The sequence below is a fragment of the Anomaloglossus baeobatrachus genome, chromosome 1, assembly GCF_048569485.1.
Source record: "Anomaloglossus baeobatrachus isolate aAnoBae1 chromosome 1, aAnoBae1.hap1, whole genome shotgun sequence".
Classification (NCBI taxonomy): Eukaryota; Metazoa; Chordata; class Amphibia; order Anura; family Aromobatidae; genus Anomaloglossus; species Anomaloglossus baeobatrachus.
This window is the reverse complement of record NC_134353.1, coordinates 241,323,575-241,337,807: the sequence shown is the minus strand read 5'-3', so window position 1 is coordinate 241,337,807 and position 14,233 is coordinate 241,323,575. Positions and strand designations below refer to the sequence as shown.

General features: G+C 41.2%; 1 protein-coding gene across 2 annotated transcripts in view; it reads right to left on the bottom strand.

Annotated features, from left to right (window-relative positions):
• SCLT1 (sodium channel and clathrin linker 1) overlaps window positions 1–14,233 on the bottom strand; it is a 317,891-nt gene that overhangs the window by 177,616 nt on the left and 126,042 nt on the right. For both annotated transcript variants that reach the window (XM_075348629.1, XM_075348639.1), the window contains one exon: window positions 12,222–12,289. In XM_075348629.1, coding sequence (XP_075204744.1) covers window positions 12,222–12,289 — 68 coding nt within the window. The remainder of the gene's footprint in view (window positions 1–12,221; window positions 12,290–14,233) is intronic.

The window sequence follows — 14,233 nt, the reverse complement described above, 5'->3', positions numbered from 1 at the left end:
CCTGTTGTGACCACGCGCGCTCCCACGGTCACAACGGGATCTGAAGAAGTGAGGGCGCTTGCGCCGCCCTCTCCTGCAAAATACTAAGTACAGCGGGCTTCTGAAACATGACGCTGGAGATAAGCGCTATGTGCAGGCGCCAACCCCGGCGCCATGTTTCTGAAGAGAGAAATTTACATACGGCTAGTGAGAGGGAGGAACAGGGGGCCTAGGGGGGCGGGGATAAACGTCCATAGCACGCCCGGACATTAGGAGAGAGGTGCACATGTCAATCAAAAAGTGCACGAATTTTCAAACTTTATAAAGTTAGATTTCACTGACTAAACACCCGAGATGCCCACTAATGGTATGTACAGCCTGTGCCTGATAGTGCCAGTAATGCACTGGCTGCACCTTATACACGAAAATCCTGATGTTTGGTTCCCTTTAAGTTGTTGTAGCTTCTATCCTTCTGGCTGCAGACCAGAATTGGACCAACTGAGCAGATGTCTTTGGTGGGGGCGAGAATCGCGGTCTGTGAGTGACAGCACTCTGGGCACGAATGCCCAGATCACATTTCCCTCTCCTGTCAGCCCCCCAAAAAGAAAGGGGTTCTCATCAGTAGTGGAAAAGCTCTTTAATTTTCATGTGATTTTGTATACCATAATACAAGGACACAGAATTCTAGCAATGAACATTATGGGTTCGTGCCCACGATCCATACATGGACGCAGCATGTCCTCTCCTGGGGGGCCGCAAGTGCTCGCCACAGGAGACCACAGCTACCCATGCCCACAATTCAGGTTCGGGCCGCTGCGGTCTTTCTCTCTGTCCTCCCTGCGGAGAACACTTGCAGCCCTGCAGCAATAAATTGACATGCTGCGTCTCAGGAAGCCGCACCACACGTCAGTTTATGCTGCAGGAAAAACAAGCAGAGTGGGCATGAGATTTCTATAAATCCCATACACTGTGCTTGTATCGTAGAACGCAGAGTTTTGGACACAGTGAAAACACGCTGTGCCCAACTTGCTGTGAACCCTGATCGTGGGCACTCAGCCTAACTCTTTGGAAGGGAAGTTGTGGATTTGTAGCTCTACATTAGAAAAACTGAGTGTCAGTTCTTAAAAATTGATTGTAAAAAATCAGGACATAAATGAAAACTTAAAAACTAAATGATGTTCATAGCTGGACAAGAGCCTGCCGCTGAGTGAATGTTCTTTCCCTATGTTTTTTTTATATTGTTGCATCCTTGTAGTACTTTTGGCAGTCCAGCTACTCCTGGGAAAATTCACTGCTCCAATTCGTCTCCATATGGAGATAATGAGTCTCACTGAGGTTTCATGGCATCCAAGAGCCTCAGTTTTGTAACCCATTCCAAACTGAAATATATAGATTACTCAACATTTTTTTAGGATTTATTTTTTTTAATGATCAAATGTAAATAACTAATAGTAATATAAAGTAGGGCATGTTTGCCTTAACATTGTAAAACAAGTGTTAATACACACGATAAAAAGATGAACCAAGAATGCACATGATTTAAATAATATACAGTTAGGTCCAGAAATATTTGGACAGTGACACAAGTTTTGTTATTTTAGCTGTTTACAAAAACATGTTCAGAAATACAATTATATATATAATATGGGCTGAAAGTGCACACTCCCAGCTATAATATGAGAGTTTTCACATCCAAATCGGAGAAAGGGTTAGGAATCATAGCTCTGTAATGCATAGCCTCCTCTTTTTCAAGGGACCAAAAGTAATTGGACAAGGGACTCTAAGGGCTGCAATTAACTCTGAAGGCGTCTCCCTCGTTAACCTGTAATCAATGAAGTAGTTAAAAGGTCTGGGGTTGATTACAGGTGTGTGGTTTTGCATTTGGAAGCTGTTGCTGTGACCAGACAACATGCGGTCTAAGGAACTCTCGATTGAGGTGAAGCAGAACATCCTGAGGCTGAAAAAAAAGAAAAAATCCATCAGAGAGATAGCAGACATGCTTGGAGTAGCAAAATCAACAGTCGGGTACATTCTGAGAAAAAAGGAATTGACTGGTGAGCTTGGGAACTCAAAAAGGCCTGGGCGTCCACGGATGACAACAGTGGTGGATGATCGCCGCATACTTTCTTTGGTGAAGAAGAACCCGTTCACAACATCAACTGAAGTCCAGAACACTCTCAGGGAAGTAGGTGTATCTGTCTCTAAGTCAACAGTAAAGAGAAGACTCCATGAAAGTAAATACAAAGGGTTCACATCTAGATGCAAACCATTCATCAATTCCAAAAATAGACAGGCCAGAGTTAAATTTGCTGAAAAACACCTCATGAAGCCAGCTCAGTTCTGGAAAAGTATTCTATGGACAAATGAGACAAAGATCAACCTGTACCAGAATGATGGGAAGAAAAATGTTTGGAGAAGAAAGGGAACGGCACATGATCCAAGGCACACCACATCCTCTGTAAAACATGGTGGAGGCAACGTGATGGCATGGGCATGCATGGCTTTCAATGGCACTGGGTCACTTGTGTTTATTGATGACATAACAGCAGACAAGAGTAGCCGGATGAATTCTGAAGTGTACCGGGATATACTTTCAGCCCAGATTCAGCCAAATGCCGCAAAGTTGATCGGACGGCGCTTCATAGTACAGATGGACAATGACCCCAAGCATACAGCCAAAGCTACCCAGGAGTTCATGAGTGCAAAAAAGTGGAACATTCTGCAATGGCCAAGTCAATCACCAGATCTTAACCCAATTGAGCATGCATTTCACTTGCTCAAATCCAGACTTAAGACGGAAAGACCCACAAACAAGCAAGACCTGAAGGCTGCGGCTGTAAAGGCCTGGCAAAGCATTAAGAAGGAGGAAATCCAGTGTTTGGTGATGTCCATGGGTTCCAGACTTAAGGCAGTGATTGCCTCCAAAGGATTCGCAACAAAATATTGAAAATAAAAATTTTTTTTTTAGGTTTGGTTTATTTGTCCAATTACTTTTGAGCTCCTAAAATGTGGAGTGTTTGTAAAGAAATGTGTACAATTCCTACAATTTCTATCAGATATTTTTGTTCAAACCTTCAAATTAAACGTTACAATCTGCACTTGAATTCTGTTGTAGAGGTTTCATTTCAAATCCAATGTGGTGGCATGCAGAGCCCAACTCGCGAAAATTGTGTCACTGTCCAAATATTTCTGGACCTAACTATTTGAATTTTTCAACCTTTTCCCACATTTCAGGCTTCAAACATAAAGATAAAAAATGTAATGTTATGGTGAAGAATCAACAACAAGTGGGACACAATTGTGAAGTTGAACGAAATTTATTGCTTATTTTAAAACTTTTATAAAAAAAATAAACTGAAAATTGGGGCGTGCAATATTATTCATCCCCTTTAAGTTAATACTTTGTAGCGCCCCCTTTTGCTGCGATTACAGCACAAGTCTCTTGGGGTATGTGTCTATCAGTTTTGCACATCGAGAGACTGAAATTCTTGCCCATTCTTCCTTTACAAACAGCTGGAGCTGAGTGAGGTTGGATGGAGAGTGTTTGTGAACAGTAGTTTTCAGCTCTTTCCACAGATTCTCGATTGGATTCAGGTCTGGACCTTGACTTGGCCATTCTAACACCTGGATACATTTATTTGTGAACCATTACATTGTAGATTTTGCTTTGTTTAGGATCATTGTCTTTTTGGAAGACAAATCTCCATCCCAGTCTCAGGTCTTTTGCAGACTCAAACAGGTTTTTTTCAAGTATGGTCCTGTATTTGGTTCCATTCATCTTCCCATCAATTGTAACCATCTCCCCTGTCCCTGCTGAAGAAAAGCAGGCCCAAACCATGATGCTGCCACCACCACGTTTGACAGTGGGGATGGTATGTTCAGGGTGATGAGCTGTGTTGCTTTTACGCCAAACATATCTTTTGACATTGTGCCCAAATAGTTTGATTTTGGTCTCATCTGACCAGAGCACCTTCTTCCACGTTTGGTGTGTCTCCCAGGTGGCTTGTGCCAAACATTAAACGACACTTTTTACGGATGTCTTTGAGAAATGGTTTTCTCCTTGCCACTCTTCCATAAAGGTCAGATTTGTGCAGTGTACGACTGATTGTTGCCCTATGGACAGACTCTCCCACCTCAGCTGTAGATCTCTGGAGTTCATCCAGAGTGATCATGGGCCTGTTGGCTGCATCTCTGATCAGTCTTCTCCTTGTTTCGATGAAACTTTGGATGGACCGCCCGGTCTTGGTAGATCTGCAGTTGTATGATACTCCTTCCATTTCAATAAGATCACTTGCACAGTGCTTGGGATGTTTAAAGTTTTGGAAATCTTTTTGTAACCAAATCCGGCTTTAAACTTCTCCACAACAGTATCACGGACCTGTCTGTTGTGTTCCTTGGTCTTCATGATGCTATCTGCGCTTGAAACAGAACACTGAAACTATCACAGAGCAGGTGCATTTATACGGAGACTTGATTACACACAGGTGGCTTATATTTATCATCATCAGTCATTTAGGACAACATTGGATCATTCAGAGATCCTCAATGAACTTCGGGAGTGAGTTTGCTGCACTGAAAGTTAAAAAAACAAATAATATTGCACCTCCCAGTTTTCAGTTATTTACTTTTAAAAAGTTTAAAATAAGCAATAAATTTCATTCAACTTCACAATTGTGTCCCACTTATTGTTGATTCTTCACCATAACATTAACATTTTTATCGATATGTTTGAAGCCTGAAATGTGGAAGAAGGTTGAAAAATTCAAGGGAGCCGAATACTTTCGCAAGGCACTGTACACATAAACATATACACACACATATAGTGGGTGCAATAGGTATTGGATATATCACCAATTTCCTAATCAAATATATTTATAAAGGTTAAAAAGAAACCACTAGCGCTCGCAATGATATAAAATTTAAAAAGGTCTTTAGTAATATGACGCTGGAGCTGCAGGTAGAAGACAGGGGCCATGTATCCCTGTCAAGAAAAAGGAAATGTAGAATAGTGACAATCTACTGCGTTTCTGAAGGGGAAAGGCTAGTAGGAATACTTGTAGATCTTGCCTGTAAAAAGGCTGGTCCTAGCTGCTGTTCACAAGCTGGCTTTGGTGAACTGGTAATGTGACCCTTGATTTGAAGTATTCTAGAACTGAAAGAAAAGTAGGTCAAGGTTCTACTAAGTGCTTTTATTTCAGTTCTAGACTATTTCAAATTAAGGGTCACATTACCAGAACACCAAAGCCAGCCCGTGAACAGCAGCTAGGACCAACCTTTTTACAGACAAGTCCTACAAGTGTTCCTACTAGCCATTTCCCATCAGAAACATGGTAGATTTTCACTATTCTATATTTCTAAAGATGCCATTCAGATGAAGTTCTCACCAGCTGTTGGTAATAACCCATTCAATCTAAATAGGAGAATAAATCAAACCATGAATGTCCATAAATAAAGTGATGTGTAATAATGAGAGATGACACAGGAAAAAAGTATTGAACACATGCAAAAAGGGCCAAAAAGCCATGCAAAGTCATGACACCAACTGAAGTCTATCAGTAATTAGAAGAATGCAATCCCACCATTTAGTGAAAAATAATATCAGCTGGTTCAACTAATGGTCTAAAAAGAGGCTCCTTATCAAGGTGAGACACAAGAAACATCTTATGATGTGCAAAACCAGTGAGCCATTTCAAGGCCTTTGCAACCTTATTTTTTTAAAACATACTCATGGCCTTGGCTACAGAAGAATTTCTAAAATACTGAAGGCTCCAATGAGCACTGTTGGGATCATAATCCGGAAGTGGAAAGAACATAATTTCACTATAAGCCGGCCACGACCACATGCAAGATTTCAGACTGAAGAGTGACAAGAATAATCAGAAAAGTTGTCCAAGAGCCAAGGACCCCCCAAAGAGAGCTACAGAAAGACCTGGAATCAACAGGTATAATTGTTTTAACCCCTTCACGACCAATGACGGATCTAGCCATCATGGAGCGTGTGAAGTTAAGCCCCGCCCCCTGCCGTGGGCAGGTTGTGGCGATCCGTGCACATATCAGCTGTTTTCAACAGCTGACATGTGTGCCTGCATGCTACGAGTGGAATCGCTTCCACTCGCAACATTTAACCCCTTACATCTCACTGCCAAAGTCTGGCAGCGAGATGTATATGCGCGTAGCCATTACATTTACTTACCGCCGCCCCCACCGGAAGTCACGTGTGTGATTACGTGACTTTCAGTGGTTGCCATTGTAGCACAGGGTCATGTGATGACGCCTGTAGCTAACATGAGTCACTTCCTCTCAATACCGACATAGTGCCAGCACGGAGAGTAAAGCACCATATCTGCAGATCTTAGCTCTGTAGCTGAGATCTACAGATAGGGCAGAGCGATCGGATTGCTGATCGCTATAGCCCCCTAGGGGGACTAGTAAAATAAAAAAAAAGTAAAAAAAAAAAAGTTTTAAAAAATAAAAAAAAACTAAAAAGTTCAAATCACCCCCCTTTCGCCCCATTGAAAATTAAAGGGTTAAAAAAATTAAAAAATATACACATATTTGGTATCGCCGCGTTCAGAAATGCCCGATCTATCAAAATTTAAATCAATTCATCTGATCAGTAAACGGTGTAGCGGCAAAAAAATTCAAAACGCCAAAATTATGTTTTTGGTCGACGCAAGTTTTGCGCAAAATGCAATAACAGGCGATCAAAACGTAGCATCTGCGCACAAATGGTACGATTAGAAACGTCAGCTTGAGATGCAAAAAATAAGCCATCACTGAGCCATAGATCCCAAAAAATGAGAATGCTATGCGTTTCGGAAAATGGCACAAAACGTGCGCCACTTTTATTGGACAAACTTGTGAATTTTTTTTAACCCCTTAGATACAAGTAAACCTATACAAGTGTGGTATCTACAAACTCGCATCGACCTCAGGCATCACAATGACACATCAGTTTTACCATATAGTGAACACAGTGAATAAAATATCCCAAAAACTATTGTGCGATCACACTATTTTTGCAGTTTTTCCACGCTTGGAATTTTTTTGCTGTTTTCCAGTACACCATATGGCAAAACTTATGGTTTCATTTAAAAGTACAACTCATCCCGCAAAAAATAAGACGGAAAAATAAAAAAGTTACGGCTCTCGGAAGAAGGGGAGCAAAAAAAACAAACGCAAAAACGGAAAAGGCTCTGGGGCTGAAGGGGTTAAAGAAAATAATAAGTAATGCACTCAACCTCCATGGCTTGTATGCACGCTGACCATGCAAGACTCCATTGCTGAACAAAAAGCATGTTCTAGAGCCTTTAAAGTTTGGTCCATAATATTTAGACAAACCTGTGAAATACTGGGAGATTATAGTCTGATCAGATGAGACCAAAATTGAACTCTTGGATGCCATAGTACACACCATGTTTGGGAGCCAAAAAGTATTAAAAATTCATGATCTATTTGAAGAATATTAAAACAAATGCACACTACAAAAATAAATATGCCATGAAAAGCATATAGTGGAGGGCTGATAATGGGGAAAAAAAAGAATTGCAATTAAAACCAGACGCATTTCGAACACTGCATGTATTCTTAATCACGGTTGATCTAAAGACACTTGTTTGGATTGAAACAACTTCAGAATAACTCAAGGAACAATACATTGGAATGAAAACAATGTGTTTGCAAAAAAGAAAATTAACAACTCAATAATGATGCATGATCTCCCTTCTCAAATTAAGTCTCAAAAGGTACACGAGTGTTGAGCGTATAAATCCAAAAGGTTTCACTATTTCGCAGGGTTAATTCCCCGTCTCCCCCAAAACTTGTATTGCATAAACTGAGAAACCTGAGAGTTTGTGATTGAGCGGTGTGATAAAATGTTTAGAAATGTGGGATACATTGTGGTTAGTTTGTTCTACAAGGTCATACACGTGTTCTCTTAGTCTAGATTTTAATTTATGCATTGTAGACCTAATATACTGCAAATTACAAATTTTACAATCTATTATGTACAAAACATAATCTAAATTGCAATTCAGGAACCCTCTAATAGGTTAACATATGTTGTTGTAATTAGTAAAAAAACCTTTGTTTTTTGAGAAAAAAACGCACGTTATGTATGGAGATTGTCAATTAATGGCTTCCTGAAATGTGGGCAACCACGTTTCCGATTTATTAGGCATCTGTGGTTTATAAAGGCTTGGTGATAAAATATTTCCTGATGTCGGTACCTTTCAAGAGACAATTTTGATGTAATTTTCTAAGATTGCATCCATTGTTAAAGGATATGTAAATTTTGTTTCACAATATTCAAAATTGATGTGAAATATGTGCTATAAATTAAGACTAATGTGGGTTTAGTTTGATTTAGTTTTTGATTGCTCTTATTTGTTTGCGTCTCTTTATTAATTAAAGTGGATCTAGTTTTATTAATGACTATATTGGAGCCACGATTCAAAGACCATGTGGGATAGTTTCTATGTTTAAATCTATGCATGATATTAGCGGATTCTTCTGTATATTGCAATTTTATTTTGCCCTAATTATATCCCCTGCAGGAATGGACGTAATGGTGTGAAATGGATGAAAGCTTTGTGCACGCAAAATCGTGTTTCCCGAAGTGGATTTTCTAAATGATTCAGTAAAAATGGGTGCTCTCTCACAGCACTTCAGTTCCAAATCCAAAAATGTGATCACATCATGGTTGAAAAAACTTGCAAACCGAAGGATCAAATGGTTATCATTAATGTAATCTAAAAAAGGAGGTATATGTAATGCTTGCCAGTGTTCAGGCGGCGAGCGGGAGTGGACCCACTGGACCACAGGGGGACTCGGGCTTACCCTGACGTGGGAAGAGCTTAACTAAGCACCTACAGGGTATACACCAGAGCACCAGATGGTGAGGAAGGGCTTGGCTGGCGATTGACGCCAGGTGCCACTCCCAGGGCAGTGTCCGGGACTATGGCTGCTGACCCTCAGGGCAGAGATGGGATCATGTATGGACAGGCAGAATCACTAGAGCAGACAGGTGCAGACGGAATGGCTGATGCAGACTGGGATGCAGGTGCAGGCAGTTATTGTGGGTATGAAAGGAACTGGCAGATAGGTATGGGTAAGCGGTTATAGGTACAGGTAACATCACAGGATTAAAACAGAACCTAACAACTAGCTAGCTAGACAGACTTTAACTAACTGACTATGTTGCTCAGGCTTCTGCCCTATTGGAAGGATGCCTTAAGTAGCTAGTACCTCTCAGCCAGAAATTAGTGCGCTGGCCCTTTAACTGCACTCCAGGGGAACCTGTGCATTATGTACAGGTCCCCGGAGGAGGAGGAAGCAGGGAAGCACGTGGAGGTCCGTGGGAAGGCGAGGCAGGGCGCAGGTAGGCTACGGCTGTGGGAGAGTCGGCGACACTGCTGGAGGGGAAAGGCAGGACAGTGGAGGGACGCCTGCGCTACATTATATCAGACACAGGACCAACCCAAATGAGGATCAGGTAGTCTATGTACCTGGCATACCATCAGATTGGAAAAAAGGATTTGTAAGATTATAAATAGAACATTCTTCCCACCAAGCTATGACAAGACTTGACACGGATGTTGAGAGTTTGGCACTCATGGAAACTCCACTTATTTTGTAGGAACATTTTTCCATTGAACATGAAATAATTATGGGTTAGTAAAAAGGACAAACCTAATTTGATGGGGTTTTGAAGATCTGGAGTGTATGAATTTTATTTTGCTATGATAATTAATAGCAAGGATGGCTATGTGGGTGGCATGTTAGTATAAAATAAACTATGTTAGCCATGTCACAATTTCTGACCATTTTACATTTTGTAGCATATTGAGCATGTTAAAAGAATCCTGTAGATACCCTGGAATACGCTTTACAAGTGGTTGCAAAGAGAGATCCAATCATTCGCCCAAATGTTCTTCCAGTGATACTATACCTAAAACCATGACTGCATTTGTACTGGAGAAGTATTATTGTGAATTTTTGGAAGCGCATGATTGGTATAACAGGATTGTCAACTATTAGAAAATCAGTTTATTTCTTTGATAAAATACCTAAAAACAAACCATCCTGTATTACTTTCTGTATTTTTTGCATGAAAACAAGCGTGGGATCACTGGGTAGGGGTACATATATCGTGATTCCTGAAAATAAGACATGAGCTTATATTCTTTTCTCCTTTGAAAAATGTGCTAGGGCTTATTTTTTTGGTGTCTTATATTTGCCTGTTGTATTAGTGCTCAAGAATCACACCATAATCCATTCTCCAATTCATTCTCTTAATTAGCCGGGGCTTAGAGCAACAAAAGCTGACAATCAAAGTTATGTATCCTGAATTAGGGCTGCACAACTAGGGCTAATTTTTGGAGTAGGGATTATATTTCAAGCCTAGTCCAAAAAAAGAAAAAAAAAGTGCTACTGCTTATTTTTGGGGAAAACACGGTACATTAGCATCACCAAGTAATTTCTCAATAGAAGAAACAGTCATGTTTGTTTAAAACCCCCACTGAACCACGCCATATCGGACATCTTTATAACAATGTCAGTTCTCCTACGTGAGTAGTCAAAGCATGAGATTCCGTTTTAGTTAGATTAGACTGCAGGTGACCAATGTTCGACGATTCCTGGAATTTTTTTTATGTCCCTCTTGATATTCTCCTGGAATTGGTCCATTGCTGGGGTTTTCGTTTGGACCGGATAAAAATGGGGGTTCTTAACAGAGAAGGCATCAATGTTGTTAATGTCCTGGATAATTGGTTCAGAAGAATTTAGATCAGAGGTCTCAAACACGCGGCACGCGGTCCGCATGCGGCATCTCAGGCTACTTCTTACGGCCAGCAGGCACTTGGACCTGGTAACGATCACGGACGGTGCAGGAGCTTTATTTCAGATGAACGTTTTGCTGGCGCTGCGTAGTCAAGCTCTCTCTGCACAACTCAATTCTGCCGCCGCCCAATAAGAGGCAAGCAACTTGTGTATGACCTTAGTTGCTCGCCTCTGATAGGACAGAGGCTGCTATAGAGATCTTGACTCTGCTCAGCGCCGACAAGAAGCACTGACAGTGGATGTGATCGTTACCGGGTCCACATGTCTGCGGGCCGCATGAAGCAAAGTGGAAAGAGGACGCTGAGGGAACGGAGGACGAGAAGAAAGCTTTGGTGTGTGCGTGGGTTTTGCCCTCTGAGGCTGCACAGGTTAGGGTGTGTGTGTGTGTGAGCGTGAAAAGAATGGCACAACAGGGGACCATGAATGTGTGTGTGTGTGTGTGTGTGTGTGTGTGTAGAATGGCACAACAGGTAACCAGGATGGGACATTGCTACAAGAAGAGGTCCAGTAAAGTAGACATTACTACATGAAGAGGACCTGCATGGGCACATTACTACAGGATGGGCACAAGGATTGGGCACATTACTACAGAATGGTGACAAGGAAGGATGGGCACATTTCTTCAAGATGGGGACCAGGAAGGGCACATTACTACAGGATAAGGGCCTGGTTGGGCTCATTAATACAGGATGGGGACAAGGATGGGCACAAGGATGAGGCACATTACTACAAGATGGTGACAAAGATGGACACATTACTACATGGATGAGGACCAGGATGGGCGCAAGGATGGGGCACAATACTACAAGAGGGGTACAAGGGTGGGCATATTAATACAGGATGGGACCATTACTACAGGATGAGGACCAGGATGGGGCACAGTACGAGAGGATGAGGACAGGGTGGGGATATTGCTACAGGATGGGGCGCATTACTACAAGAAGGAGACAAGGATGGGCAAATTACTACAGGACTGAGACAAGGCTAGGCATATTACTACAGGATGGAATAAGTACAGGATTGAATAAGGATGAGCACATTACTAAAGGATGGAAATAAGGATGAGCACATTACTACAAGGGGACAAGGATGTGCACATTACTACAGAATGCAAGATGGTGCACATTGCTACAAGAAGCAGAACAGGATAGGGACATTACTTAAAGATGCTAATTGTAAAACTGTATTACTTAGAAAAGGGGGATAAAATGTAAAAAAAAAATAAAATCAAAATAAAGTATGATTTTTTTTCTTACCAGCAAAAAGGGTAATATATATATATTACTGTTTTTGAACACATTTCGCTTGTTTATAACAAATGTAGTTATTTTGTATATATACTGTATATTTCTGATATTTTGATAGCTTCTCTTTAAAGTTAAACATATTCTTTTGAGACATACCTGAAAAAAATCGTGTTCAGAAAAGTCTTTTTCTTCATAATGCTTTAATTTATCTCTCAATTTTTGTTCTAGAAATAAAGAAACATGTGAAAAGTGAGAGTATAATATAGACACAAAGATTATACACATCTTTACATAAGACTTTTTTTTTAACTCCTGTCCTGAGGGTGTGACGTACTGTATATTTCAAGGATTACTCTCATCTTAAATAAAGGTAAAATTGCATTTTAAATAAAAAAAATTCTCAGTTCTCAAGAACATTGCGCGGGTCACTGGCCATTGCTGTGATTTAGCAGTGGTGGGTAAACGTGCACTGCAGACAAGCTCTTTCAACAGAACTGCAAACACAGCTCTGAAACCGACCAAATCACAAGAGACCATTGTTATCTCCTGATCTTCAGCTTCAGTAGCACTGTGCTTCTCCGACAGTAGGTTGGCTTATTTTCTTGGAGCAATGATCATATATGGAACATTATTACAGATGTTTCGCTGGATATTTTAGTTAGTTACAAATATTTGTAAAGTTTTTGTCTCTCTCATAGGACCCAGTCAGTTGATTAAATGAAAAATTATCCGAGATTCATCCAGAAAATTTGGGACAATTTTCGTCCATATTGTCATTTGCGTGCCATCAGTGTTTTCGTTTTTTACGTCTGTGTGCCATTTGTTTTTATGCATCAAAGTTTAAAAATTTACAAAATCAAATATAGTTTTGTAGGTTAAAAATGGTGTGGGATTCGTAAAAATCAAAAGATACACATTTGATCCTAATATTTTGAAAACCTATAGATGTCAATGTGACAGAGCTAAGCTCAGCTACACTCTCTAATCCTGCAGGAGGTTAGACCAGGAGATCAGAGCTGTATCAGCACATCTCACGCACTGAAAAACCTAAGCCATGTTGCTGGCTGCTTATCATTGGACAAACTCATTAGGCTAAGTTCACACTTCCGTTGTTTTAGATCCGTCAGGTCCGTCAGCAACGGATCAGTCGTTTTTTAGTTGGCAACTGATGCAACGGATGTGTTTTTCACAGGATTCCTTTCACAGGAATCCTGTGAAAAAACTGATCCGTTGCGTCCGTTGCATCCGCTGTGCATCCGTTTTTTGACGATCAGTCATGATCCGTTTGTGTTTGGGACAGCCCAGGGGGTGTGCCAAACATGCTGGGCATGCTCAGTAGAGCATGACGGAATCCTGCGCTGGATTCCGTCGTAAGACGGATTACGACGGAATCCAGCACCATAGACATACATTACAAGCTTGACGGATGGCGACGGATTCCTGCGCGGCACGTTAATTTTGACGGCCTGAAAAATGTTACATTCTGCGTTGCTCGGTGGTCAGTCAAAAATGACGGACCGCGACGCAGCGGATGCAACGCAGGGTCATCAGTCGCAATCCGTCACTAATAGAAGAAGTCTATGGGGAAATACTGGATTCCTGCAAAATATTTTGCAGGATTCCGTAATTCCTCAAGGCTACGGATTGTGACTGATGCAAAACAACGGAAGTGTGAACTTAGCCTTAGAAAGTTTTCACTGTGGTGTGTTCTTCTTCTCCCTTTATGAGTTGTCCAATCATAAGCAGCCAGCAACACGCCCCCAACATGGCTTAGGTTTTTCAGTGCGTGAGACGTGCTGATACAGCTCTGATCTCCTGGTCTAACCTCCTGCAGGATTAGAGAGTGTAGCTGAGCTTAGCTGTGTCACATTTACATCTACAGGTTTGCAAAGAAAAAACACCTACTCGTTCTTAACAACAGAGAACTCATTAGGTGACATACTTTTATTGGTAATATTTCCACAACAGAGGTAAAATTTAAAAAACCTATTTTTTACAGATATGCAGCCGCTATTAACCCCTTATCGACCGCGGGCAGTAAAATTACGTCCTAAATGTCATAATGTTACTGTCCGCGATCCTCCGGCGGAAACAAGCCGCGATCGGCGCACATCTCAGCTGATTTTCACAGCTGAGATGTGTGCCTGCTAGGCACGAGCAGAATCGTT